Source organism: Sturnira hondurensis, unplaced genomic scaffold (assembly GCF_014824575.4).
Source record: "Sturnira hondurensis isolate 20B ecotype Veracruz unplaced genomic scaffold, ASM1482457v3 Scaffold0008723, whole genome shotgun sequence".
Classification (NCBI taxonomy): domain Eukaryota; kingdom Metazoa; phylum Chordata; class Mammalia; order Chiroptera; family Phyllostomidae; genus Sturnira; species Sturnira hondurensis.
The window spans coordinates 5,386,450-5,413,180 of NW_028081354.1; the positions used below are offsets into that span (position 1 = coordinate 5,386,450).

Consider the following 26,731-nt stretch of genomic DNA (forward strand, 5'->3'; position numbering starts at 1 on the left):
TCTTGTCTGTGAGCACTAGGGGGCAGTCTTGACCCAATGTCCTTTGCTCTAAACCTTGGCTTTGGCCTGCTTTGTTGATGGGGTACGTGCCCATCCTGCCTTACAGCCAGGCAGAGCTTTGTTGGCTGGCAGTTGCTGTAGAGCTGCCCCGTGACATGGATGTGGAGCCATGTGACAGCATCCCTGAATCAAGCCATATCTGTGGCTGCAGGTTTCTGGCACAGAAGGACATTTTGGGACCAGCAACATTCAGGAGCAGTTGCTGCCTTTTGATCTGTCAATATTCAAGTCTCTTCGTCAGGTGGAGGTAAGGCCCAGGGTCCCTGGAGTGCAAGCAAGGCTGAGTCCTACACAAGCATCATCTTGCTCGTGACCATGCAACTAGAAGTGTTTCTGATGTTGGATGCCTGGGCTTGATTATAAGATGTTGTTACTTTTGTGTTTGTCACTATGTGGCAGATTGCATCTAGGTAAGTAAGGCCAACCTGAAGTCAGAGAAAGAGGGGCCACTGCTGCTCTTGGGTGGTCTGCAGGTCTCTGCCCCTGTCTGGGCAGCATTTGTCATGGACAGGATGGAGCACCAGTGCCTGGCCTCTTCTGGGTCTCCTCCTTGCTCAAGTTGAAGTGTGAGAAGTCATCCCAAGGGTTGGGCAGAACCAGTTGGATGTCTTTCTCAAGGCAGGCTGGCTGAGGGCTTTGAGAGTTCTCTGCTCTTGGCATGCCCACACATAACAGGAAATACTGTGCATTACTCACCATTGAACTCTTGGGTTTGTGATGCCAATTTTGTTATTTTAAAAATGAAAGGGGACTCCATAATGGATAATAAAAAATGTACTAAAGCATCTGTTTCTCAAGCATGGCCTTTTTGTTCGGCCCTGAGACACGGCTGTTCCTTGTTCTAGATAAGCCACTGTGATGCCAAGCACATCCGGGGACTGGTCGCATCAAAGCCCACCTTAGCCACAATGAGTGTCCGCTTCTCAGCAACCTCAATGGAGGTGAGCACCCCGTTTCTTGCCTGGACACTGTCTGTGGGGCAGGGTCCTGTGCTGTGGTCTCCCCAGCAAGGGTGGGTATGAGCTCTGCCACTATCAGAAACCAGAAGCTCCTGGCTGGTGTAGCTCGTGGATTGAGCGTGGGCCTACAAACCAGATGATCGCGGTTCGATTCCCAGTCAAGGCACATGCCTGGGTTGCAGGCCAGTTCCCGGCAGGGGCCAGTTTCCAGCAGGGGATGCACAAGAAGCAACCATACATTGGTGGTTCTCTTCCTCTCTTCTTCCCTTCCCCTCTAAAGATAAATAAATAATGAAATATTTTTTTAAAAAAAAGAAACCAGAAGCTGGATATTGCCTGGGCCTGGGAAGCCACACACTCATGTGAGTCCCCCCAGCTTTTAGCAGCCCCTGGGATGCTTTAGTCTCTACATCTTCATCAAAAGTCATGCCATTAAACAAGATATGTTAAGGAAGTGGGGTCCCTCCCCTCAGAAGAAAAGTCACTGGTATTTGATGAATGAATTGTCAAGCAGTGGCAAGTGGCAGGACATTTATTAGCTAGACTGAGATAAATATTTCTTTAAGTTTAAAAAACCCTGACTCAGCACTTGTTTGTGTCTTGTTCTTAGTGAACTTGAATGAAACAGATGAATTTGTGTTAGGCTCTGTTGTTTGTATGTGGGCAACAGAAATATTCAAATTGAGACCATAAGGTGTCTTTTCTGTTTACCTTGTGGGATGCATCTTAGTAATGTTAAAACCCTTCTCCAGTCCTGGCTGGTGTGGCTCAGCAGATTGAGCACCTGCCTGTGAACCACAGGGTCACCGGTTCAATTCCCAGTCAGGGCACATGCCTGGGTTGCAGGCTGGGTTCTCGGTTGGGGATGTGTGAGAGGCAGCCACACACTGATGTTCCTCTCCCTCTCTTTCTCCTTCCTTTCTCCTCTTTCTAAAAATAAATAAAATCTTCTAAAAAAAAAAAAACCTTCTCCAGAAAAGCATAGTGGCTTCTTTTATAACTTAGACCATTGATTTTCAACCTTTTTCATTTCATGGCACACATAAACAAATCACTAAAATTCTGCAGGACACCACAAAATATTTTTTGCCCTCCCAAAAGGTATCATTTTGACTAATTCACACTGGACGACTACCGTTGTGCTGGCTGTTGTCACTTTTTCTTTTTAATGACAGTCTAAGGGAAAAGAGTTCAGTGCCCCTGACTAAATAGGTACTGCATATTTTAAAAATTCTTATGGTACACTGATTAAAAATCGCTGGCTTAGGATGTCTAATCAGTATTTGGACTTGGTGAAATTTGAGGCTTACTGGCTAAAAGAAAGAGGCTTGTGTCAAGAGCAAGGGTGCCAGGCAACCTTGCCCCTCTGAAGCACTTTCTGCCGCCTGGCTCATGGGGACAGAAATGACCCATCAGGAGAAGTCTTGTGGACGTGGAAAGTCAAAATGAGGAGACCTGCCTCCCTTCCCTTCGGCGGTATCCCTGTGCTTGGTGCTGCTGCCTCAGGACTATGGGATTTGAGACCTGTGAAGTAACAGTTGAAAGGGCACAGTGAGGACCAGCTTGGAAAGCACAGTTGCCTGGAAATACCATGAATTCTGACCTTTAGCCTCTGAGATTTAAGCCAGAAAAGGCATCACTATATAGGTGGCAAAAGGCCCTTGTGAGCTTAGAAAGCATTTGCTCCTGAAGCAGGACTGGAACATATACCAAATAGCTATTATGTTGCTAAGCTTTTCAGTTATTTCACAATCGTTTAAAGACATATGAGCCGAAGCCCAACTTTAATGCAAGTTCACTTCCACATGCTAAATATGCTTAAGCCCTTCCTGAAATTTTGCAATGATTGCGTTCCCAGTGAGTGTTGCATGAGGGCCCAAGTGTGCTCAACAGATGTTCCTACGCAGGAAGTCCTCGTTCCTGAAGCCTCGGAATTTGATGAGTGGGAGCCAGAAGGCACAGCCCTGGAAGGCCCCGTGACTGCCATCATCCCCACGTGGCAAGCACTGACCACTCTAGACCTGAGCCACAACAGCATCTCCAAGATTGACGAGTCTGTGGTATGCTGTCGGCAAGGGGCTCCAGGGTCTTCTCTGAAAGCTGAGGTTGGGCATTTAACTTGGCTTTTCGGGAAGGACCACAGAAAATCTGGGCTCTGTGCATTGCCTGCAATTTTAAAATTGATTTTATAATGGGATTATTTAAAATAAGTGAGATAGTGCTTAGAATCAAACAATGCATTATTAATTGTATGTAAATTTGATATAAAAACACAATAAATAGTGAAATTCACTCTCAAGGAGTGAAGTGGAAAAATCACTCCCCAGGTTCACATGTGCTCCTGGAAGAATGACATCCAGATGACATTTGGGAAGTAGTGTGATTCCTGTATTTGCTTCTCGGTGGGCAGGGTGGGAGAAGAAAGGTGGGCAGACTTCCTTTTCCGGGACCTTGCCATTTGTCATCTTCATAAGCCAAGTACTCCGTAAAAATGGGGGGGTGTGCTCATCACTGGAGTCCCTTTGTGTTCCTGTGGACATGCTGCTGGGAGGGGCCACATCAGTGGCCCTGCAGAGTTGGCCAGCCCAGGAGTCCAGGGTCAGAAGGAAGAGTCCCAGGGCATCTGTCCACCATGTGCAGGGGTGCATAGGGCTCCAGGGTCTTCTCTGAAGAAGGTGCAGGGTCCAGGGTCTTCTCTAGAAGGTGCAGGGTCCAGCCTCCTAGAATAATGTCGAGTGTTGGTTTGTTTTTGTTTTTGTTTTTCCACAAGAAACTGATTCCAAAGCTTGAGTTCCTGGACCTGAGTCACAATGGAGTGCTAGTCGTGGACAACCTGCAGGTAATCAGTGTCTTCGGAGACTGTCACCACTCACGGCCTTCTTACAGGTCCCTGAGAGTTCAGAAGGCTGACTCAGTCTTGGGAGTCGGGCCATACCCTGGATGGAGTTTTCTCTCCTAGTCACTTGAAAGGTATCTTGGTGTCCCTGAGGTTTGTAGGAGCAGGGGCTGCTGCTGTCCCTTTAGGGTCCCAGAGACACTCTGAGTGATTGTTGATGTAGTTTCCCAGAATTAGAAAAGATGCATAAATACAAAACAAGCGAGATGAAGATGATGCACCTCCATCGTGAAGATGCAAGCCTCATGTTCAAACTTTGCACCTACCCAGTTGGCTATGCTGCACTGCAGAGGGTGCCACTGGGCTGTGGCAAGTGCAGGTGGAAAGAGGGAGTTCCCTCCCAAATAATGGACAGAGGCCGTGGGTGTGACCTGTGGAACTGACCATTTTAGGTTGGAGGCCCATCACATCATTAATGCCAGTCCCCTTTCTGTGGAGCCTTGACCTGAAATACTCTACCCTGTTCTCAATGCTGCCACAGCACCTGTACAACCTCGTGCACCTTGACCTGTCCTACAACAAGCTGTCGTCCTTGGAAGGGGTTCATACTAAACTAGGGAATGTCAAGACTCTGAACCTGGCAGGTAACCTTCTGGAGAGTCTGAGTGGCCTGCACAAGCTGTACTCCTTGGTCAACCTGGATCTCAGCAACAACAGAATCGAACAGGTGAGACATGTTCCAAGAGGACCTCAGGGTTGTGGGATGGCTGTGCCTTGGTGTTTATCACTTTAAAGAATGGTAAGCATTCTTTGATCTTAAAGAGGCCATCAAATGTGTTGTCACGTTGCTGAAGTGTTAGAAGAAGCGACAGGGGGAATGGAATTCATGCTTTGCAGATGGAAGAGGTCAGGAGCATAGGCAGCCTGCCGTGTCTGGAGCACGTGGCTTTGCTGAACAACCCCCTGAGCATCATCCCCGACTACCGGACCAAGGTGCTGGCTCAGTTCGGGGAGAGAGCATCTGAGGTATGCTGCGGGGTGAGGGTGGGGTGGGGGTTAGCTTGGTCAAAGAGATGGTCTGAACTGAATCCACATCTTCACAGGCAGAACAAGGGGTGATGTCCAGTCTTTGCCAGCCTCAGAGGAACTTCCTCACCCTAAATGTCTTTCAGTTCTGGGAAGTCTGCTGCCTCCCCAGGAAAAAAAACACCCTCACCCTCCCTGCAGCCTGTCTTGCCAGTGGCCCAAGGCCGCCATGGCTTCCCATCAGATTTCCCTCACATCACTTCTGTCAGAGCTGCGGCCCAGGACGGCTCCCCAAGAGTCCGAAGGCACAGACTAAGTGTGGAGGGAATACCTTCAGCTTGTTAAAATAACATTGATTATTGTAGGCAAGGATCAGAAATAAAGTATTTAAAATGATTGTGTTTCCTAGACAACTTCTGGGCATGACATCTGACTATGAACCCAAAGGGTGCACCCACCTTTGCCATTGTAGCCCAGCCCAGTATCTGCTGCCTGCTGAGCATGTCTGGCCAGCTGCCACCATGCCAACCAGACAGGTCTTTAGCCAGTTGTACCTGTCTCCTCAGCCTCAAGCAGGCCTCTTCCCCATTCTCCCAAATCCCAGGCCAGAAGATACCTGGAAGTTTTCATTCTTCTCTCATCCTTCCTGCTCCCCATCTCTTTTTGTCCCCAGGTGTCACCAAGACAATGTTCACAAGATGGCATCTTTTCCCCTCCTTGCTCCAGGCCCTTGGGACCTTCCTTCATTTGACCACACTGCCTGTCCCATGCTGCCTGCCAGCTCACAGCCCCTCCTACATTTGCAGCTAGGGGTGCCCACTTCTCATGCCTTTGTCCTCCAGTTCCCCCACCCAGAAGGCCTTTCCTATTGCTCTTCACTGATCTGAGTTCTGCCGTAATTGGTTGAGTTGTTCAAGTCCCCATTTCCCCCATTCCCAGCCCCCTCAATGGGCCCTGTTTTCTGCTTCACTTTTTTGGAAAGGGATTCCCAGCAACAGAGTGGGCAGTGTGGAGCTTGCCTGGCCACTCTGAGGAGCTCCCAGGTCACTTCTTTTGGGGCTGAGGAGTTCACCCCCCAGTGGGTTGAGCCTTATGGGGCCTGGCCCACACTCCGGCAGGGCTCCTGCCAGTCTGCTCACCATGCTGGCCAGCCCCTGGGTTCATAGCTATTTCTCAACACTGTAGGTCTGTCTGGACAACACGGTGACCACAGAGAAGGAGCTGGATACCGTGGAAGTGCTAAAAGCAATTCGGAAAGCCAAGGAAGTCAAGTCCAAGCTGGGCCACCCTGAGAAGAAGGTAGGTCTTTGAGAGTTGGGAGGAGTGGTAAAGAGGCAACAAGGAATCAGCTGGCTCCAGTGGGCCTGGGCTGTGGGTGTACATAGAGCCACTGAGCCCTGGCTGCATGACCTTGGGCAAGTCACGCCTGTCTGTTCTCATCTGTAAGGTGGTGGTGGGGATAGTGCCTGCCACACAGAATTGTAAGGACTAGGTGAGACTGACTCACCATCCCCAGTGTTTGTGAGAACCTCTGGGTTTCTCCTCATCCTTGGCTTGTCAAGTTCTGTTCTTCTCGATCCTTCTCTCCTGGGCTGACTTGAGTACCCCTCTTAGGTTGGTGAGGATTGCCGGCTCTCTGCTGCCCCCTGCGTCAGACCCAGCAGCTCCCCTCCCACCATGGCTCCCACCTCCGCCTCCCTGCCCCAGCCCATCCTCTCCAACCAAGGTAATCAAACATGTAGCTTTCTGCCTAGCAGAGCCATACAGGCCCTATTGGACCCCCTGGCCAGGCTGGGGTTGGGGGGAGATGCTGGTACCTGCTCCTAGCAGGGTTCAGACACAGGGAAGGTGTGTGTGGCCTGCAAGCCAGCTCCTCTCTGGGTGGTACATGGTGGGGGTGCCTGGCCTGATTTCAGCTGTTTGTTTAGTGAAGGCCCTCCCTCGCCATTATTCTGACACCCACATCCAGTTTCTCTAGGATGCCACAGGATATGGGATGGGGCCCTGAGGCTGCTCTCTGAACAGGCTCAGGGCTGCTGGCTCATTAGGCCCCTACTCCCCTGCAGGCAGTGTGGGTGGATTGGCTCCTTATTAACGGGAAGCCAGGCCTTGTTACTTTCCTGAGCTGGCTGCCCTGATCCCTGCGCAGGGAGCGTGCTTTTGTCATCCCCTCATCTCTGTGGCTCAGCCCCAAAACACTGTTTGTGGCGCCCAGACAGTCTGTCCAGGACCCATGGAAGACCAATCCCTTTCACCCACCCACTGTCTTAGAGTTTTCAAAGGGCTTTCACCTCTGAACCCAGGCATCCTCGGAGATGAGTGAGTGAAGCAGGTCCCATGAGAGTGTCTGCTGGCCCAGCCCCCACAGAAGAGGGGAGGGTGTGCCGTCCCAAGTGGAGCCGAGGCTTGGGACACACAGGAAGGAACGCCGCCCGCCCACCCGGGCTCCTGGAGATGCAGAACTTGGTGTGAGGTCTTGGGAAAACAGTTTGACCCTATGTTTCAAGAGCCACAAAAACGTTCCCACACCTTGACCTGGTAACCCCATTGGTGGGGATTTTATCTTGGTGGGATAAGATAACGGGAAGGGGAGATCAAGTGCTCACTGCAGCGTTATTTATGCTAGCGAAGCAGGGGATGTGACGAACGTCAGAGGATGAGAGGGAGATTAAGCTGTGGTGCAAAACACTGCAGCCCCCACATCAGAGAGGAAGGCTGGGTAGGAAGAAGGGACAGCGCTCAGGCTAAGGCAGGGCTGTGCACCAAGGCCACAGCCAAGAGGTGTGGGAGAGTGCTCCTGAGAAGGGGCGGTGACGCTAGGTGCCAGAGCGATTGTCAGTTTGCTTTTGTAACAACTCGACCGAGAAATTTTTATTTTATTTTTTTATATAAAGGGGGTGGGAGGTTTGTATCCCACTGAAGACATTTCCCTGACCCCATATCCTGCCCTGGGGTCAAAGTTCTCTTCAGGCCTCAAAGCACTGCAGGGGAACCACTCAACTAGAGTTCTGGGGGGCAGGGGATGCAACTGGTCCTCTAGGCCAGGGCTCAGCTGGGTCTCAGTCAGCCTTCATGGAATTGATTGTGTGAGTGAGCCAGCAAGCAGAGAACAAGCTGGTAAAGAACAGACCGCAGGCAGAGTAGTGAGGCATCTGCCCCGAGGGCTACAGCTGCAGGCAGCCTCCCCCCCTCCCCCCGCCCCTTTGATGGTGAAGTCTCTGCACCAGCCAGACCCAGGCCTCAGCCTCACTTCCTCACTGCCCCCCACTCCTGGGGACACACCACTGAGTGGCTTACTGTAGTCTGTTCCTCTTTCCCAGCTGCTGGACATTTAGATGTTGTCTACAGATTTGCACCTCTTATAAATAAAACTGCAGTGGATGTATTTGTGTGCACATCTCTTTCCTTTTTGTGCGAAACAAAGGTTGGGCCCCGTGTAAGCACTTTTCCTGGTGTCCCCTACCCCATCCTTTGAGTGGCTCTGTTTTGTACTGACTATAGTCTAGGGAGGAGGCAGCAAGACTATCCCTGTCCTTACTGCCTCAGCTCCAAACAGGGCGGGGGGGTGGGGGGGTGGGGTAATGGCAAGAAAAGGTTGCTTTTCTTTCTCTCTAATATGGAGGAATCCACAGATACTTGTTTTTAGTCCTGTGCTGCTAGGTCTTGCCCGGATGGCCATGGATTTCTCCCATGTAGGAGCAGCTTTGACCCCAGCCTGATTCCCTAGAGGTGCATGTATTTGTGAATAAACTGGACAGTCAGGGGTCTGCTTGAAAGGGAACTGTCCAGTGAACACCAGGCCTGTGGTCATCTCAGGAGTTGTTAGCCAGCTTGTCAGAACCATGGAGGATTGTGACCGATAGGGGCTGATGTGTGAAATTCCAGGGCGGACCCTCTAAGCAGGGTGTGGAGCTGATGGGGGCTGTAGACTAGTGATTAGGGGCGCCTGGGGGTCAGCCAGCTGAGTTTACATCCCAGCTTCCTTGGCCGTGTTCCCTCGAACAACTTGCAGCCTCCCTGAAGCGCCGTTTTCTCAATTATAAAGTGTATACACCCTGCTTCATCAATTCTAAGATGCACACATTTCTGCCTTGTGACTTCCCTGAAGTTGAGATGCGTCTTTCAGTCAGTGGTGTCTCACAGTTGCTGTCAGCCAGCTGGTATTCGTGACGGAGTCGTGTGAAAACCTTCCGTGGACACCTGCTAAGACCAAGATGGCACCACTTCTACGCATCTTAGATGTGATGAACCGTGGTAAATAGTAGAGGCATGCATGAGCTCACCCCGGGGAAGCACTGGGCACTGTTCCTGGCTCATCAGGAATGGTCAGTAAGGGCCTCCCTCTCCCACGTCCTTACTAGGGGTTTCCAGATGACCAAGGCAGTGCCCCTGAGGAACTTGAAGCCTCTTGGGGAGTGAGCTCTATGCCCAATGGCGAACAGGGCAGAATGATCTGGGGCATTTTGTAGAGGAAGGGGTGTGTCTAGAGGACTTTGCAGTGGAGGTGGTGTGCGAGGGAGTCCTCAAAGGATGGGTAGGATCTGATCGGGGCGGGGGCGGGGGGGAAGGCTTCTCAGAGAGCACAATGCGCTGATGCATCGCTGTGTGCTTACTGTCCTTCGTGCCTGTGCAGAGTCCTTGCTGCTTCACTTGTGCTGGGGAATGGGGTCTGGGCTTGGGCTGTTGGCGTGCCTACCCCGTGGGCAGAAGACCTGGGCCACATGGGTTGTCTTGTTCCCAGGCAACAGCTGAGCCGGACTAGGGTCTGACCTCTGGGGGTTCTGAGTCATTTCACTGGACCTGGGGTGACATGATAAAGCCAGGCCGTGGAGGTGAGCCCTGGGCTCCTCCAGGTTTCTGTGAAACAATGGGCCCAGACATGCTATACTCATAAAATGGCTTCATCAGGGGTTTAAAACACCCTGTGTTTCCAGGGTGCATATGTCAATGTGTGCTGTTCAGGGGAGGGTTGGTGGGATGTGTCCTGTGGCAAGCAGGCCACAGGTACTGGGTGTGGGTTGTCCTTGAGGCCCTGTGCCCTTGTGTGTCTGAAGCTCTATGGAGACGTCAGATTGGGCTGGGGCTGCATTTAGTCATTTTGCTAGGACGAGGCTCTAGGAATGAACATATTTAAGGCTCCTGATGGACATATTGCCAAACTGCTCTCCCAACAGGTGGGCCAGCTCACACCCCAGTGCCCGCCTCTACCCAATTAGGCCAGGTCCAGGCAATGCAGTCAGTCTAAACTTTGCCAAAGTGAGAGACAAAACTTATTCCAGCTTGTAGGCGGCTTCTGTGATTATTCGTGAAGGAGGGTGAACATTGTTTCGTCTGATATCTGTTGGCCATTCTTCTGTGGAATGTGTCTGCCTCTTTGCTGTCTGTTTCCTAATGGGATTTCTAGCTTTACCCCTCCCCGTGTTTGTCATCTGTAGCAGACTTTCATAGATTAAATATAAATGTTTGTCAAATGTTGCAGGTACTTTTTTCTCATTTCATTTGATTTTGATTTATCTTAGGTTTCTCTTTTTACTTCTAAAAGTTTAGTTTTTATATAATCACACTACAAATTCTTCCTTGGAATTTAGTTTCAGAAAGTCTCTCTCTACTCAGATTAGATAAGCAGTCATTTGTTCTTTCTTCAAATTAGTTTAACGTTTCAGTTTTAACATCTGGTTCTGTAATCCGTGTGGCTGGGTTCAGGGGTCTGACAAGTCCCCACCGTGCCGGAATCCTGAGGGCCCAGCCCCGTTTGTTGAATGGCTGCTCTCCTTGCCCCGCTGTCCCACCCGCCTGCCCCTGGTCTCTCCAGGAATTATGTTTGTGCAAGAGGAGGCCCTGGCCAGCAGCCTCTCGTCCACCGACAGTCTTACTCCTGAGGACCGGCCCATTGCCAGGGGATGCTCGGATTCCTTGGAGGCCATCCCTGCAGGACAGGTAATGCCTGCCCCCTTCTTCTAGGGGTTGCTTACCTCTGTGCTGTCTCTTTAAGGCTGTCTGGAAGTAGGAGGTGGCCTGGCTAGAGTTGTAGCAGATGCTGCCAGTGCTTGGTGTACTCTGCTTTGTGGTTAAGGATCTATGTTCAGCCTCCTGCTCCCTCCCTCCTCTTCTCTCTCTCTCCCCTTCTGCCTCCCCATCCTCATCCCTACGCCCCCCCCCCACCGCCCCGCCATTAATGGGAATGGGCAGTTCTCTTTCAGTGGGCCCTGGGGGCCAAAACCAGATGACCTTTAGTCCTAGGGACTCCCCTAGGGAAGGCAGTTCAGAAGGTCCTGGGATGAGGGGTGTGGGGCTTGTTTGGATTTCAAACCCAGCAGGAAGAGTTTCTCCCCTGCTGCCTGGCACCCCAGGGCCATTCTGCTCTCTCTTCATGTTACCCTGATAGTTTGGGACACAGTATAATTCCAGTATCTTCTCTGTGACTATTGCTGAGGGTTCAGGAGCTTCTTCACATGTCCTGGGAAGAAAGGAGGAAGGCAAGTGTGTTGCAAGTGGCTCATTTGCCATGTGTGTGGGAAGCATGCTTGCTGCCTAGGCCTCTCTCCAGCCCTGTCTCTGTTCAGCAACAGAGTTATGACTGGCGACCCTGAGTAGTTAGGCAGAGTCCTTGCCCTGTCCCAGCACTCCTTGGCACTCTCTCCCTTCACCCTCCCTGGGGTCACATAGTAGGAAAGAGGTTCCCGAGCCCTAGGTTTCCCAGCTGCTCAGAGATCTCTGGGAAGGCCTTGCTAGGGGCTGCGTGGTCCCTGTTTATTGTGACTTCTGCTAGCCAGTTACCCAGTTGACATGCCTTCCTGTGGACCCTGTGGGGTGGCACAGGGAGCGCTCAGATGCCAGACCTAGAGGCACAAGCTGAGCTGCAGAGTGACAAGAGGCTTTGGCCCAGGAGTTGGGAGTGTGGGCTAGGGGCAGACACCCAGTGGAGTATCAGCCCTACTGTTCACTCGTGGCATAACTGCGCGTCTCTGCCTTCAGGGCCCAGAATCTACCCCAGAGTAGAGCATGGTATGGTGAAGAACTTTCTGCAAGGAGCGGAGGAGGGAAGGAGAACAGGGTGCCTGGGTCAGGGCCCATCACCAGTAAATGCCAGGAAATGGCTGACCACATTTCCTTCTCTGCCAGGCACCTTCCGATGATTTCAGGGACATACCTGGAGCAGTTGGCGGTACAGGGTAAGAAGTGATTAAGAAGGCCATCTGGATCTTCTGACACACTTGGGTGTGGGCTAGTGGTAACTGGTTGAATTTTGTTAAAAATCTGTTCACAGAAGTCCAGCAGAACTATCTCTTTATTTAAATTAAGCGCACATGAGATGAGTTCTGGCCCACATCTAAATTCTAATCCCTGAACTTTGCCTGACATAAGTTATCTTACATGAGGAGTTGGCAGATCAAGGCTGGTTTGGTCCACATCGTGGGAGCTAAGAATGATTGTTTCATTCTTAAAGGGCTGTTTAAAAATAGAAAAAAAGATGATATGGATGGGTTGCCCCCAGAGCCCAAAGTGCTCACTCTCTGGACCTTTGTGCAGGAGGTTTCCCAGCCCCAGTGCACACACTTTCATGAGGGCAGCAGTGGCCAAGAGGAGCTCGAATTTATTTTATTTTTAGAGAGAGGGGAAAGGGGAGAGGAAGAGAAGGACACACCAGTGTGTGGTTGCCTCTCATGTGCTACATACTGGGGGCCCAGCCTATAACCCAGGCACGTGCCCTGACTGGGAATCGAGCCGGTGACCCTTTGGTTCACAAACTGGCACTCAATCCATTCGGCTACACCAGCCAGGACGAGGAGCCCAAATTTAAATGTGAAGGTCCAAGAATGAGTGCCCCTAACAGGAGCTGTTGTCCTCAGGCAAGTGCATGCCCTGGGGCACCCACTGCCTCTGGGGCTCAGGGCCAGCATGGAATGGCTAGTGTTTTGTGACGCTTTTGTTGGGGAACCTGTGTGATTCGGGCAGGACTGCGCTGGACACCTGTTGTCTGAGACTTGGGCGTGTGGACTCTGGAGAAACTGGTGGTCTTAGCCTTCAGGCACTTTGGTTTCCTAATAAGGCACTGTCCTAGGAATAAGGTCAGCTGTTTAGCAGGCTTGGGAGACCCATGAGTTCATTCTTTGGGACCGGGTGCAACAGTAGGCCCAGACTTGAGAGGCGGGGCGTCCAGCCTAGCATGTCACTGATCTGACTTCTCCTCACACAGCCCGGAACACACAGAGCCAGAGGTCCAGGTGGTGCCTGGGTCCGGCCAAATCATCTTTCTGCCCTTCACCTGCATTGGCTACACAGCCACCAACCAGGACTTCATCCAGCGCCTCAGCACACTCATCCGGCAGGCCATTGAGAGGCAGCTGCCCGCCTGGATTGAAGCAGCCAACCAGCGGGAGGAGGGCCAGGGCGAGCAGGGCGAGGATGATGACGATGAAGAAGAGGATGTTGCTGAGAACCGCTACTTTGAAATGGGGCCTCCGGACACGGAGGAAGAGAACGAGGGAGGCCGGGGAGAGGAAGAAGAGGAGGGAGAAGAAGAGGAGGAGGCGGGTGAGGAGGAGCGCCTGGCCCTGGAATGGGCCCTGGGTGCAGACGAGGACTTCCTGCTGGAGCACATCCGCATCCTCAAGGTGCTCTGGTGCTTCCTGATCCACGTGCAGGGCAGCATCCGCCAGTTTGCGGCCTGCCTCGTGCTCACCGACTTCGGCATCGCTGTTTTTGAGATCCCACACCAGGAATCAAGGGGCAGCAGCCAGCACATCCTCTCATCCTTGCGCTTCGTCTTCTGCTTTCCACATGGTGACCTCACTGAGTTTGGCTTTCTCATGCCAGAGCTGTGCCTAGTGCTCAAGGTGCGGCACAGCGAGAACACACTCTTCATTATCTCGGATGCCGCCAACCTGCACGAGTTCCACGCTGACTTGCGCTCATGTTTCGCCCCACAGCACATGGCCATGCTGTGCAGCCCTGTGCTCTATGGCAGCCACACCAGCCTACAGGAGTTTCTCCGCCAGCTACTCACCTTCTACAAGGTGGTGGGCGGCTGCCAGGAGCGCAGCCAGGGCTGCTTCCCCGTCTACCTGGTCTACAGTGACAAGCGCATGGTGCAGACAGCTGCCGGGGACTACTCAGGCAACATCGAGTGGGCCAGCTGCACGCTGTGCTCAGCTGTGCGGCGCTCCTGCTGTGCACCCTCTGAGGCCGTCAAATCAGCTGCCATTCCCTACTGGCTGCTGCTCACACCCCAGCACCTCAATGTCATCAAGGCTGACTTCAACCCCATGCCCACCCGCGGGACGCACAACTGTCGCAACCGCAACAGCTTCAAGCTCAGCCGAGTACCACTCTCCACGGTGCTGCTGGACCCCACCCGCAGCTGCACCCAGCCTCGGGGTGCCTTTGCCGATGGTCACGTGCTGGAGCTGCTTGTGGGCTACCGCTTTGTTACTGCCATCTTCGTGCTGCCCCACGAGAAGTTCCACTTCCTACGCATCTACAACCAGCTGCGGGCCTCACTACAGGACTTGAAGACCGTGGTCATCGCCAAGACCCCTGCAACTGAGGGCCAGTCCCAGAGCCCACTTGTGGGTGGCCAAACCACTGAGGGCAGGGTCAGGTGAGACTGAACACAGGTTTTGGGGCCAGGGGCATGAGGCTGCTATGTGCTCAGGGAGCCCACATCACTGTGTCTGAGACCACTCACCCCAAACCGCGTCATGAGCACCTGCAGTGTGGGAGTAGGCCCAGGGTGAGCCCGGCTTCTCAGCTGCCTCTCAGTTCCTGGCCACCCTTAGAGTGTCCTTGTCTCTCTTGGGCTTGGCACTGGGCTGCTTCTCTCCCAGGGTTTCAAAAGAGGCCTAAGAAAGATGTCCTTTCACAAGGAGAGTCTGGCCGAGTCCCTTGCCACTTACAGCTCTGTGTGGCTGAATCTGGGTTCCTGGGCTCCTGCCACCAGTGCAAGACAGGCTGGTGAGAGGGCCCCCGACTGCGTACGGCTTCCTCAGCTCCACCAGGCCTAGGCACAGCCTCTAAGAGCTGAGCCACCCACCCCTCTCTGGCCCAGGGGCTGCTTTAGGTGTCCCCTGCCTCTGACACCCAGCTCCAAGCCTGACCCTGTTGAGAGCCACACAGCCCTTTTCAGGAAGACCTGGTTTGCTGATGGGCCCTCTTTCTGCATGTAGTTTGGGGAGTCCCTTCCGAAGGAACCTGTTGGCTTAGAGCAGTGAGATCTGAGTGTGTGAGAGGGTGGTCACCTTGTGCAAAGCTCCATTTCTTCTGAGGGGTCTGGAGGGACCAGGAGGGAAGGAGTGGCAGCTGGTAGCCCCATCCTGTTCATTTTCACTGTCTTCTCTACCCAACTTCTACCTCCTGAGCCTGGCTTTCCCTGGGCTTCCTCCCTGGGTTTTCCTGTGGGCTGCCTGGGGCTGGGGCGGAGGGAGCGTGGGGGTGCAGTCACACCCACAGCTCACCTCTACCTGGGGCTTGAGGAACCTGTGCCCTTAAGGGCACCCCTTTTTCCTTTCACTACTCCCTGGCTTCACATGTGCTGGGGCTTTCCCAACCTGGGCAAAAAAGCCTTTCATTTGTCTCCCTTCTGTCCCAAAACACAGCCCAGCTCACCGTCTCTTCCATGCTAGTGGACAGTGGAGGCGGTGTTCTCAGCCCGGCACCTCACTCCAACCTGCACCCCCCCTGCTGATGCCTTCCAACCTCTTCTTGGCTGAACTGGGTGTCCCTCTTGTGCCCAGCTCAAATCCCATGTCCTCTAGAAACCCCAGGTGTCTAGGTGCTGGAGAGCAGCTTGTGCCCAAGGTGGCCTTGCATAGGACTGTCTTTTCATTTCCCTGCCCCTGTGCTACGGCTTTGGTGACATTTCCCTGCCACCCCAAAGCCTGGCTGGAACCTGCCCTCAGTGGGGACTCTGTAGAAAGAGGCCCTTGCTTTGTTCTCACAGACACATCTGCCCTGTGACAGCAGGAAGACAGCCCAGAGGCTTCTTAGGGGCCTGTGGCCCAGTGCAAGGTCAGAGCCCCAGGCATCTGACTTGGTAGTTAGACTGTCCAATTGATAAGACAGTGTCCACAGGCCTTAAGGGTTCTGAGCATTTTTAATCTAGGGCTTAGAACAGCCCAGTGAAAAGTTAGCGTGACCATGTGCCTTGGTGGCCAGGTTGGGGTAGAGGGTGGAGGGGGAGCCTGAGCCACCTGAGGAGGACCCAAAGGCAGAGGGGCAATTTGAGCTTTTGATTCTCAGACCTGAGTGTGCCCAGGCCCGAGCCCTGGGCACCTGGGGTCATGCTCTGGACTCAAGTGGCATTTCTTCTGGCACTGCTACCACCTTCCTAGCCTCGGGTGCCAGATGGCCTGTCTTGCTCCCACCTGCCCATCTCCCTCCCAAGAGAAAGGGCCTGAGTACTTTTTTCCTGCTGTTTTCCCTTCCCTTTGAGAACTAGGTGATGAAACCTCAGGAGACCCAAGAGGTGTGGAGTGTGGTACATGCATTCCCCTCACACTCAGCAGTTGCACGTATGACACGAGTCTCCATTTGGGTCCACATCATAATGTAGTGTTTCTTGGGGCGTTTGGGAGATGCAGCAGTGACCAGCGTCCACCGGACACCTGGGCAGAGGCTGTAGCTCCAGCCCCAGCCCCAGAGGAGGTGCCAGTCCTGGCCCCAGTGGAGGTCCCAGCTCTGGCCCAGGCAGAGGCCTCAGGCCCAGAGGAGACCCCAGCTCCAGCCCCAGCAGAGGCCCTGACCCCAGAGGAGACCCCAGCAGAGACCCCGGCTCCAGCCTTAGTGGAGACCTCAGCCCCAGCGGAGGCCTTGGCACAAGCTGAGGCCCCTGCGCAGTACCCAAGCGAGCACCTGATCCAGGCCACCTCAGAGGAGAATCAGATCCCCTCCCACCTGCCTGCCTGCCCATCGCTCCGGCACGTTGCCAGCCTGCGCGGGAACGCCATCATTGAGTTCTTCCACAGCAGCATTGCTGAGGTAGTGGCCTGGGTGTGGGTCTTGCTGGGTGGTGCTGGTGTGGAGAGGTAGCACGGTTGGTCCTGGGGGTGTGGCAGAGCTTGCGTTGGGGTCAGCCTCCAATTCTCTGACACCTCTGTGTGCCAGCTTTTCCCCCCTAGCTTCAGCTGTTCACAGCTTTGAGGGCCCCGTTGGGAGGTCCTGGACTGCTCTTCTCATCAGTTGTCCTGTCACGCCACTCCTCTCCTTGGGCCCCTGGCAGACCCCACTGCACACCCATCTTTCACCCCTCAAGTCCTCTCTGCTTCCAAGTCAGTCCACTGACAAGATGCAGTGACGGTCCTGAGTCCCCCTTCCCAGGCTGTGGGCATGTCACCAGGGCGGTGGAGCTCACAGGGTGCCCTGCTCAAAGGTCTGTTATCAGTCACAGTCTGGAAGAGAACTGCATGTTCTGCCTGGCCCTGCTTTCCTGCAGGCCCAAACCCAGCCCATTTGTGTCCAGGTGGAAAACGAGGAGCTGAGGCACCTCATGTGGTCCTCGGTGGTGTTCTACCAAACCCCAGGGCTCGAGGTGACTGCTTGCGTGCTGCTCTCCACCAAGGCTGTGTATTTTGTGCTGCACGATGGCCTCCGCCGCTACTTCTCTGAGCCACTGCAGGGTAGGCACCGGGGCCTGCTGCTGTCCAGGGAGCTGGGAACCCACGCCTGAGAGGGGCTCCGCCATAGAGCCAGTCTGAGGCCTCAGGCAGCAGTGACTCGACTGCACTGAACTGAGGATCTCTTGTAGGGGTGGAGGGGTGAAACCGCACTCCCCCCCCCCCCCCCCNTTGTGGGGGGGGGGGGGGGAAACCCCCCCCCCCCCCCCCCCCCCCCGCTCTGTTATGAGGGGCCTAAGGCCAACCAGGGCCCGGCAGGCACCTGGGCACTAAGCCATGAGGAGGTATTGAGCAGCCTCTGCTCCTTGGGGCCTCAGGGGAAGGCCCCTGGTGACTTCCTGAGCCACCCTAGAATCTGCTGCTCAGACCCTAGAACACATTGCCCATGAGGCCTTGTGTGCATGGAGGGTGGTGGCGGCTCCACAGCAGCCAGCCAGCTGAGGGGACCCATTCCTGCTGGACTCAGCTGTGCACCTAGGCTCTTCATGCTCTCAGCCTGGCACAGCCACCACCGCCCTTCTCTCCATCACAGATTTCTGGCATCAGAAAAACACTGACTACAACAACAGTCCCTTCCACATCTCCCAGTGCTTTGTTTTAAAACTCAGTGACCTGCAGACAGTCAACGTTGGGCTTTTTGACCAGTATTTCCGGCTGACGGGTGAGTGACCACTGCTTCGTCCTATTTTAGGTGGAGGCCAGCACCAGTGGGCTTCTACCCTCCATGTGGGGTGCACTATTGCAGGCAGGGTTATCTCTGTACTCACAAGCCATTTCACTGTGGGAGGAAGCAGCTTCAGGAACTGCTGAGAGTGCAGGACTCACCCACTGGGGCTCAGAGTGGGAGGGGCACAGGCAGCTCAGGCCCTGCGCTCAAGGGCAGGATGTTTCTGACTCACATTTCCTGAAGAGAGAAAGCTAAGCTCTTTCTCTAATGTGTCCGTATCCCCTTCCAGAAAAATGTCACAGCCCTTCCGCCTAAGAAATGGCTGCATCCTCAGGCACTGTGATGCTTTCCCACATGGGCCTTCCTGGCCCTGGCTCCGTGGCTTTCAGCTCCACGTTGACTTGCTAGAGACTGGAGATAGCTTCAGGGGCAGGGTTTGAGGGGGCAGCTGCCTACAACCCTGACCAGCCCCTTCTACAGGTTCCTCCCCCGTGCAAGTGGTGACTTGCTTGACTCGGGACAGTTACCTGACACACTGCTTCCTTCAGCACCTCATGGCGGTGCTCTCCTCCCTGGAACGCACGCCCTCACCTGAGCCTATCGACAAGGACTTCTACTCTGAGTTTGGGAACAAGACCACAGGTACCCTTGCCCAGCTCAGGCTGTAGACAGGCCATCCGGACTTCTCGTCAACCCCTGCAGCTCGCTTAGAGTGCATCTCTGTTTCTCTTTCTCACATTGTCCTCCCTCATGCTTAACCGGCTAGGGTTTTCCATGGCAAAGTCTCTGTCCCAGCAAACCCTCTACCGTCTGGTAGACACAGCCCAAGTGTCTGCCCTGCTCTGGGCTGCTGGCCTGTGGGTCTGCAGCTGGGCGTGGGGCTTGCAATGCTTTCGCCCACCTCTGACAGGTGGCACCTCATGCCACTGCCTCTGGGCGGCATGGGGCCGCTGGCACTCCCAGCCCCCCACAGACCAGTTCCAGGCTGCAGCCCTAGTGGCATCTCTCTCTGCAGGGAAGATGGAGAACTATGAGCTGATCCACTCAAGCCGTGTCAAGTTCACCTACCCCAGCGAGGAGGAGATCGGGGACCTGACGTTCACTGTGGCCCAGAAGATGGCTGACCCAGAGAAGGCACCAGCGCTCAGCATCCTGCTGTATGTGCAGGCCTTCCAGGTGGGCACACCACCACCTGGGCGCTGCAGGGGCACGCTGCACCCCAAAACACTCCTGCTCACCAGCACCGAGATCTTCCTTCTGGACGAGGACTTCGTCCACTACCCACTGCCCGAGTTTGCCAAAGAGCCACCACAGAAGGACCGGTACCGGCTAGACGATGGCCGCCGCGTCCGGGACCTGGACCGCGTGCTCATGGGCTACCAGACCTACCCGCAGGCTCTCACCCTCGTTTTCGATGATGTGCAAGGCCATGATCTCATGGGCAGCGTCACCCTGGACCACTTTGGGGAGGTGCCAGGTAGCCTGGCCAGAGCCAGCCAGGGCCACGAGGTCCAGTGGCAGGTGTTTGTCCCCAGTGCCGAGAGCCGTGAGAAGCTCATCTCGCTCTTGGCCCGCCAGTGGGAAGCCCTGTGCGGCCGGGAGCTGCCTGTGGAGCTCACTGGCTAGTCCAGGTTGCAGCCGGCTCTTGCTGCCCTCCGTGGCCAGCCTGGCATCCACTCGGCACAGGAAAGCAGGCTTTCTTTGTTCTCTTTAAAATCATTTCTCCTCCCTCGTGGTATCTTCATTTGACTGTCCTCCCAGACAATGTGAACATCTGAGTTCAGTTGAATCTAGTCCCAGGAGTGAAAGGGCCGGCTCCTCAGGGCCCTCCATGTGCCATTGGCCTCCTGTGGATCTGGGTCTACCCGTGGGGGGGTGTGGCCAGGCACAGCAGTGTCGTATCTTCTGTCGTGGGTCCTGTTTACTCTTTCACGTGTTTTTCCCCGAAATGTCAATCCCAGTCTTGTTGATGTTGCTGTTGTGGGCATTTGCTGCTAACCATGAAGCTGGCAGCAAAAATGCACGTTGAAAGTTCCCACCCTTTGCAGTCTTCCAAAGTGGAGGCTTCTGGTCCAGACAAGTGGGAGAGCTCCGTGGGGGGCAGGAGCCCCCCAGGCCTGGGGACCTAGAGCTGCCAGCACTGGTGTGAATTCTGTTGCCTATTTTATCTGTTCCAATAAAGTAGAGTTTGGCACAGTCTGAGTCTTTGTTCAGCATCCTCTGGGGTTCCAGCAGGACATTGGCCCAGGACAGGGCCTGAGGTGGAGAGGGTTCCCTAGAGACACAGGAAGGTGAGGTGTTAGGGGAAAGGATCGGGCGAGAGGCAGAGGGGATGGAAGGCAAAGGAAGTGTCTCTCCCAGGGCCAGAGGTTGAGTGGGTGGCGCTACAACCTGAGGGGTGGGGGCAGGTGTGAGCCGGGCCCTTTGGACAGGGCCACTGCTGGGCTGCAGCTAAAGCACAAGCCTCCGGGCACACCTGGCACACAGGCTCACCGCCCTCTGCCTTCCTGTCGGGTGTCGCTCCTGGGTCCGGCCCACCAAGGGCTGCAGTCTGTTGTGAGGGTCGGGCCTAGAGTCTAGGATTCCTTGCCACATGGGGCTTGGGGGTCTCTTCAAGATGGCTGCAGAGGGCAGCCAGTGGGGAGTGGCCCCAGGTGTGGATCGTGGAGGGCCCTGCCCACCTGGGCTTGCTCATGTCCTGGGATCTGGGGATTGCTTCAGGAAGCCCTGCAGATGTAGCTAAGACTTCCTTGGGACCCAGATGCTGTGCCCACCCTTACTTAACCCATTCCTAACCTGAGAGCAGGGCTCTTAAGCCCTTCCTGCCTCTGTCTCTCATCCTGGTCCAGTCAGGATCCTCCGTCCCCAAGGTGTAGGTCCCCAAGGTGTAGGGTGTGTGGGCAGGATTAGGGAGGAGGTGAGTGGGGAGTGACCAAGCTGGCTCCCAGGTTTGCTTCTGCTCTCAGTTTTCCCTGGGTGCCAGCTGGGTGGGGATCTTGGCCTAGAGGACCATCGTCCTCTAGAAGACTGGGGGTATGGGGACCCCTAAAGAGAGGGTCTCTCCACTGAACCCCCTAGCCAGATCACAGACCAGCCCAGTGGCCCCACCAACTGGTAAGGGGAATGGGAGCCTGCTGAGGATAAGTAGGAGGGGCATGTGACAAGGCTTCCCCCAGTCAGGCCATTATCAAAGGCACTTACAAATGGCCATCTGCCTCTCATCTTAGCCCTCTGTAAACAGGACAGTGACAACCAGAGGCAGGTGCATCATACCGAGGCAGGGCACACAGAGGCCTCGCCACCAGGGCCCCACAGCCCAGCATGTCAACAGTCCACCCAGCCTGGGTCCAGTGAGGACTCGACCTGTTGCGGGGGGCTGTGCAGTGTTGGTGGAACACTCTGCAGGCAGGAGTCTGGGGATTGCGTCTTCATGCTGCTTAGCTGAGCAACCTTAGACAAGTTACCTACCCACTCCAAGCCCGTTTGCCCACCGGTAACAGGTCCTAAAAGTAGCCACATTCACCCTTTCATTCATTTGTTCCACAAATCTATTGAGCATCTACTGTGTGCGCTAGACAGACACTGTCCGTGTTCTCCCATAGCTGACATTCTAGCAGGTGACAGAAAATTAAATAAACTTGAGTCAGCTTGTGGCCTGTGCTATGATGAGATGAAGGCTAATGACCTTTGACCCGAGACTGGACCTTGAGGTCAGTCCCTGAGAGAAGGTCTGGAGGGGACGATGCTTGATGTGGCTGGGGCCGAGTGAGGGAGAACAGCGAAGGTGAGAGAAGCCGGCCTCGTGCGGACAGCTGTGCACAGGGCTCCTGAGTGGGGAGCAGATGGGTCAGGAGGGAGAGCACTGAGAAGGCCCCTGGGGCAGAAGGGAGATGTAGAGACAAGGCTGGGGGCCCGACTAGTCAGAGGGGTAACTGGGGCGTGTGAGAGGAGGAGCAGTCTGCTGTCTACTCAGCACAGAGCCCAGCACAGGGTCAGAGGCCTGGTCTTGAGCAGTTGGAGTTTGAATTAGACCTGATTCAGGGGCTGAGCACCCCCACCCCAGCCCCCAGTTAGCTTCTGCAGAGGTTTGGGGCAGGGAGTCGTGTGCATTTGCATTTGAATTTTTTCCCAGCCTCTGGTAGACCCCAGGTTTGTGGCTGACGGTAGACTTGGAGACTGTGATGCCAGGAGAAGGGTCCCGGGGTCAGGAAGCCCCAAGCAGGACATAGGCCATCCATGCAGGGGTCAGTAGCCAGCACCTTCCCTTCCGCCTGCAGGCTGCTGATAGGCAGGAGGAAATCCTGGCGGGTTCCTGTGGGGTGAGCTGGCGGGGCCTCCAGGCTGCTTTTAAAGCAAGTGCCCGCCCCCATTGCACTTGCCCGCCTTGTGCCTGCCTCCCAGAGCTCATTCCCCACACGGGCTGCCCCAGCTCCGTGCTGGACAGTGCGCCCGCCAGCTGCCGCTAGTCATGGCGGGGTCCCCAGGCCCCCTCCTGCTCTGCCTCCTGGCCTTCTGCCTAGCAGGCTCCAGCACCATCGGGGGGCAGAAGGTGAGTGTGAGCCAGTCACAGGGGGTTATCCAAGTGTTCAGGCCCTGCTGGCCAGTGGTGGGAGCAGGGAGGGAGTGTACACAGACCGGGCACGGCTCTGGGAACACGTGGTATGTCTAACCCTCCCTGAGCAGTCGGGAGGACCCGGCTGTCGTGTCCATCTCCCTAGGCCGAAGTCTGTGTGTGGCTGCTTGGGGTGGCAGGGGTGGCAGCCTGCCCTCCTCTAACTGTACCCAGCTGGGAGGCTGTGCGGTGCTGTGTGGTGCGGTGCGGTGCGGTGTGGTGTGGGCAGCCGTCCCCAGGCCTCCCCGCCTGAGAGTGGGCAGCACTGAGCCAGGCCCATCCTACTGCTTCCCCAGCCCAGACTGAGGCCCGACTTCTATGTGGTCCTGGACCAGGGATTAGAGGTATGATCACCTCCAGCCCTCGAAGGGCTGACAAACTGGGACTCCCGTGGCACAGGCATGTACATGCTGGGGTGTGTGTGCCTGTGCCCAACCCCAAGAGTGCCCAGAGGCAGAATGAGGTCTACTGACCCTAGTTTCCCTGGGTAGACAGCCGCCAGTGATAACACCCTTAACCCTAAGAACTGCCATTTATTGAGCCCACAGCCCTGGCACAATCAGTATGAGCCCCCCTCCAGCCCTCAGCCCCTGGGCAGTGCATCCTGTGCGTCCTCAGCCTCCGGCAGTGCACCGGAGGACAAGGCCCCAGGATGGCGAGAACAGGTCAGTCCAGCTCCGGGCTGGTGCTCCAGTCGCCACCTGCGACTCCATCCAGCTGGGAGCGAGCAGCAGAAGGGTCCTGGTGTGGGGCCTTCGGGTCCATGCGCTCCCCCTCCAGGCTGCCCCTCTGCAGGTCCCACAGTAGGGACAATGTCCCAGCTGGAGTGCCTGGAAAAGCCTTCCTCCCTAAGTATGGAGATTGAGTCACCTGGCTTGAGCCTGTCTCCAGGTCAGGGTGCCCTAGCCTGTGCGGCCAAGTTCACCTGATTCTTGGGGTAGCTGCTGCTGCCCCATATCACTGACAGGAAGACAGGTCCAAGAGAGAAAGGGTTTGCCTGGGACTCCACAGCCGAGCAAAACCAGGACAGGCCCTGGGCACCCTGCCACCTTCGGTCTTTTTCTCTTGTACTCCTTGTGGTCCCTTGGAGACCTCTTGGAGACCAAGAGGAAGGAAAGAGACCTTGCCACGCTCAGGGTCAGGTCAGGGTTGGGGATAGGCAGATCTGTGTTTGAAAAGGTGACAGTGACGGGGTTCCTGTCAGCCGAGGCTTACAAGCTGATGCTGCAGGCGTGTTCCTGCTCCCTCCCTACTTCAGTTTGCCCATGTGTATGGGAATTTCAAAGACTTGCTCCCTCCTTGTGTTCTGGAAAGGGGGGGAGGCAGGGAGGGGCTTTGGGAGCGACGTTTCCCTTGTCAGAGACCCATGGTTCTGCCCAGCTCTAAGCCTGCATTCTGGGGCTGGGGCTCAGCCAGCCTGGGCCCGGGGAGAGGGGCCCAGGGGTTCTCGTTGACAGGGACACCCTACTGCGGGCCTCCTCGCACACACCCTCAGTCACTCGATCCTAGCAGCACCCCATGTTGTGTGAGGACCACAGTAAATGTTAGGAAACTGAGGCTCTGAAGGGAAGGGATAACCTCTGGGTCACATGGCCAGTGGTGGGCAGGCACTGGACTAACTGAAACACAGGTAAGTTCGGGCACTAGAGGCATGGAAGGCTTCCTGGAAGAGGAGAGTCTTAGCACCTGTCCATTCAATGGTCTAACCAAGCACCTCCTTTGTGATAGGAGTGCTCTTGTGCCGACAGAGCCGTGGTCTCCAGCGGGGGCCTGAAGGCAGAGGGGCATTGATCTAGGGCGGGCAATCAAGTTGGAGGGTCCCTTCCTCTGAGGGAGTCCAGGCTCTGGGCCATGAACCCCAGCTTGGGGGAGTTCCTTTCACCTTCTCACAACAGATTCAGCGCCTTCAGTCTCCTCAACTTCCCCAGCAGCATTTCTGTGGGAAGCAGACAGTACAAAATCAGCTCTGGATTTGGGCAGGAAGGGGTCAGCACCTGCCTGGCTTGGGCAGATCCCGAGGTGCCCCCAAGGAAAACGGAAAGTGATTCAGCACTTGGACATGGTCCAGCCTGCACCCTGCCCAGTGGGCCCAGCAGTGAGACTGGGAGCAGGCTGCCTCACAGAGGGAGCCCGGGTTCTGTGGGGTGGCCCCAGAACGGCCTGCTGGCTCATCCAACTACCACCACTTCACACACATTTACAAAAGAGATGCCCCGTGAATGCGTGTCCACCATGGGACACAAGGCTCCGGCCTCCTCCTATGCCCGGAATTCACCCACCACTCTATCAAAAGAGCAAGGAGAGTGTGTTCTCACAGCCTCTGAGTCTCTCTCCAGGGCTGACCAACATTCCTCTAAGAGCTGGTCCCTGGGCCAGTGGTGACTATGCTGGCAGCTGTGCCCAGCTAGCTGGCCAGGTGGCCCTCAGGGCAGCCCATCGCCCACAGAGCCTCTGCCCAGCAGCTGCCTGACCCTGGAGTTACCCAACTTCCTAGCTGCTCCCTGGCTCAGCAAAGACGGAGTCTCCGGTGAAGAACGAGACCACAATCCTAGCCCACAGCTTGGCCTGAGGCTGCTCACAGCAACTTCCCTCTGCAGACCGCAGAGGCATGAGCGGAAAAGGCTAAATCACAGCAGCCGAGAGACCGTTTCTCCCCTTCTCCTGCTGAGAGGCCACACGTGTATTGGGTTCTAGGAAAGAAGTGTCCTGGGCTCCCTCCCTTTATACCAGTGTGGTCAGCATTCTTTAGATAACAACATCTTAGCTCTCCAGGCCATGCCCCAAGTACCCCATAAAACCTCTCCTCCATTAAATGCCCCTTCTTCCCATGGCCCTTCCCCCAACCCACAACCAAGAGTTTTGCTCCTGTCTGTCCAAGGTACAGTGCTGTAGGGTATTGGGACTTTGTTGCTGTAGAAGTAGCCCCACTAACAATGGACTTGTGGGAGCTATGGCAGGCCAGTGAACGGGATGGTAGGGCTTTCTTGGCACCCTCAGGTGACAACCTCTTCCTTCACCCCAATCTCCCTTCAGCAGCAGCCAGAGGGCCCATTTAAAACACAAACTGAGTCTCACAGGCCTGCCCTGACTCTGCCTCACCCCATGGCCTGGTCAGTAGCCCCTCTCCAGCCTCTCCTTGGCTGCTCTGTCTTGTTATACGTGTTCGTTTGCTCCTTCCCCCTTCCCACTATTTGCCTCTTCTGACCCCTCCTGCCAGGAGCACTGCCCCAGCCAGGTCTCCTGCACCCTTTAGGCCCATCTGATGATGGGCAGTGGACCCCTGGGTCCCGACCAGTGGGGCAGTGCACCAGGCCTGCGGTCAGGTCTCCAGGAACAGGACTGCTTGCCCCAAACTCATGCAGACACCCTCACACGCTCCTGACCGTGTGGACCAGCCTCTCATGTCTGGGGCAGGCTCTTGGGTCCCTTGGGCTTGCAGAGAGGGTCATTGGCAGCAGAGTGCAGACATGCTCAGCAGAGTGCGGACAGGTATGCGCCTCTCCCAGTGTCAGCCACATTGCTTACTGTTTATTTTTATTTTATTTTTTAAAATATATTTTATTATATTTTATTGCCCTGCCTGGTGTAGCTCAGTGGATTGAGCACAGGCCTGCGAACCAGAGGATCGCGGTTCAATTCCCAGTCAGGGCACATGCCTGGGTTGCAGGCCGGTTCCCTGCAGGCCAACTCCCAGCAGGGGACACATGAAAGGCAACCATACATTGATGTTTCTCTCCCTCTCTCCTTCCCCTCTAAAGATACATAAATAAATAAAAATCTTTTAAAAATATAAAATAAAATATATTTTATTGATTATGCCATTACAGATGTCCCACTTTCCTCCTTCATTCCCCTCCACTCTGCACACCCTCCCCCACCATTCCCCCCCTTTAGTTTATGTCCATGTGTCACAAGTTCTTTAGTCTCTATATTTCCCATAGTATTCTTGCTCTCCCCCCA

The 26,731-nt window shown here is 55.0% G+C and overlaps 2 protein-coding genes across 9 annotated transcripts in view; both read left to right on the forward strand.

Annotated features, from left to right (window-relative positions):
• Window positions 1–26,731, forward strand: part of NISCH (nischarin) — a 46,165-nt gene that overhangs the window by 13,861 nt on the left and 5,573 nt on the right. The window contains exons 6-22 of one of the 5 annotated variants that reach the window (XR_005067843.1): window positions 212–307; window positions 906–1,001; window positions 2,927–3,079; window positions 3,790–3,858; window positions 4,397–4,582; window positions 4,753–4,881; window positions 6,067–6,180; window positions 6,496–6,607; window positions 10,694–10,818; window positions 12,004–12,053; window positions 13,079–14,482; window positions 16,461–16,857; window positions 17,312–17,495; window positions 18,025–18,153; window positions 18,640–18,801; window positions 19,175–20,073; window positions 20,710–20,715. Coding sequence is in view for 4 of the 5 variants with exons in the window: in XM_037055755.1 (XP_036911650.1) it covers window positions 212–307; window positions 906–1,001; window positions 2,927–3,079; window positions 3,790–3,858; window positions 4,397–4,582; window positions 4,753–4,881; window positions 6,067–6,180; window positions 6,496–6,607; window positions 10,694–10,818; window positions 12,004–12,053; window positions 13,079–14,482; window positions 16,461–16,857; window positions 17,312–17,495; window positions 18,025–18,153; window positions 18,640–18,801; window positions 19,175–19,785 (4,017 nt within the window). In the remaining variant the exon portion in view is untranslated. Of the gene's footprint in view, window positions 1–211; window positions 308–905; window positions 1,002–2,926; window positions 3,080–3,789; window positions 3,859–4,396; window positions 4,583–4,752; window positions 4,882–6,066; window positions 6,181–6,495; window positions 6,608–7,184; window positions 8,267–10,693; window positions 10,819–12,003; window positions 12,054–13,078; window positions 14,483–16,460; window positions 16,858–17,311; window positions 17,496–18,024; window positions 18,154–18,639; window positions 18,802–19,174; window positions 20,356–20,709; window positions 20,716–26,731 lie in introns of those variants that run through there. The other 4 variants (XM_037055757.1, XM_037055755.1, XM_037055756.1 and 1 more) reach the window with 4 other exon arrangements.
• STAB1 (stabilin 1) overlaps window positions 22,551–26,731 on the forward strand; it is a 30,311-nt gene continuing 26,130 nt past the window's right edge. For all 4 annotated transcript variants that reach the window (XM_037055725.1, XM_037055727.1, XM_037055726.1 and 1 more), the window contains exon 1: window positions 22,551–22,708. In XM_037055725.1, the coding sequence (XP_036911620.1) occupies window positions 22,628–22,708 (81 nt within the window). In that variant the 5' untranslated portion in view covers window positions 22,551–22,627. The remainder of the gene's footprint in view (window positions 22,709–26,731) is intronic.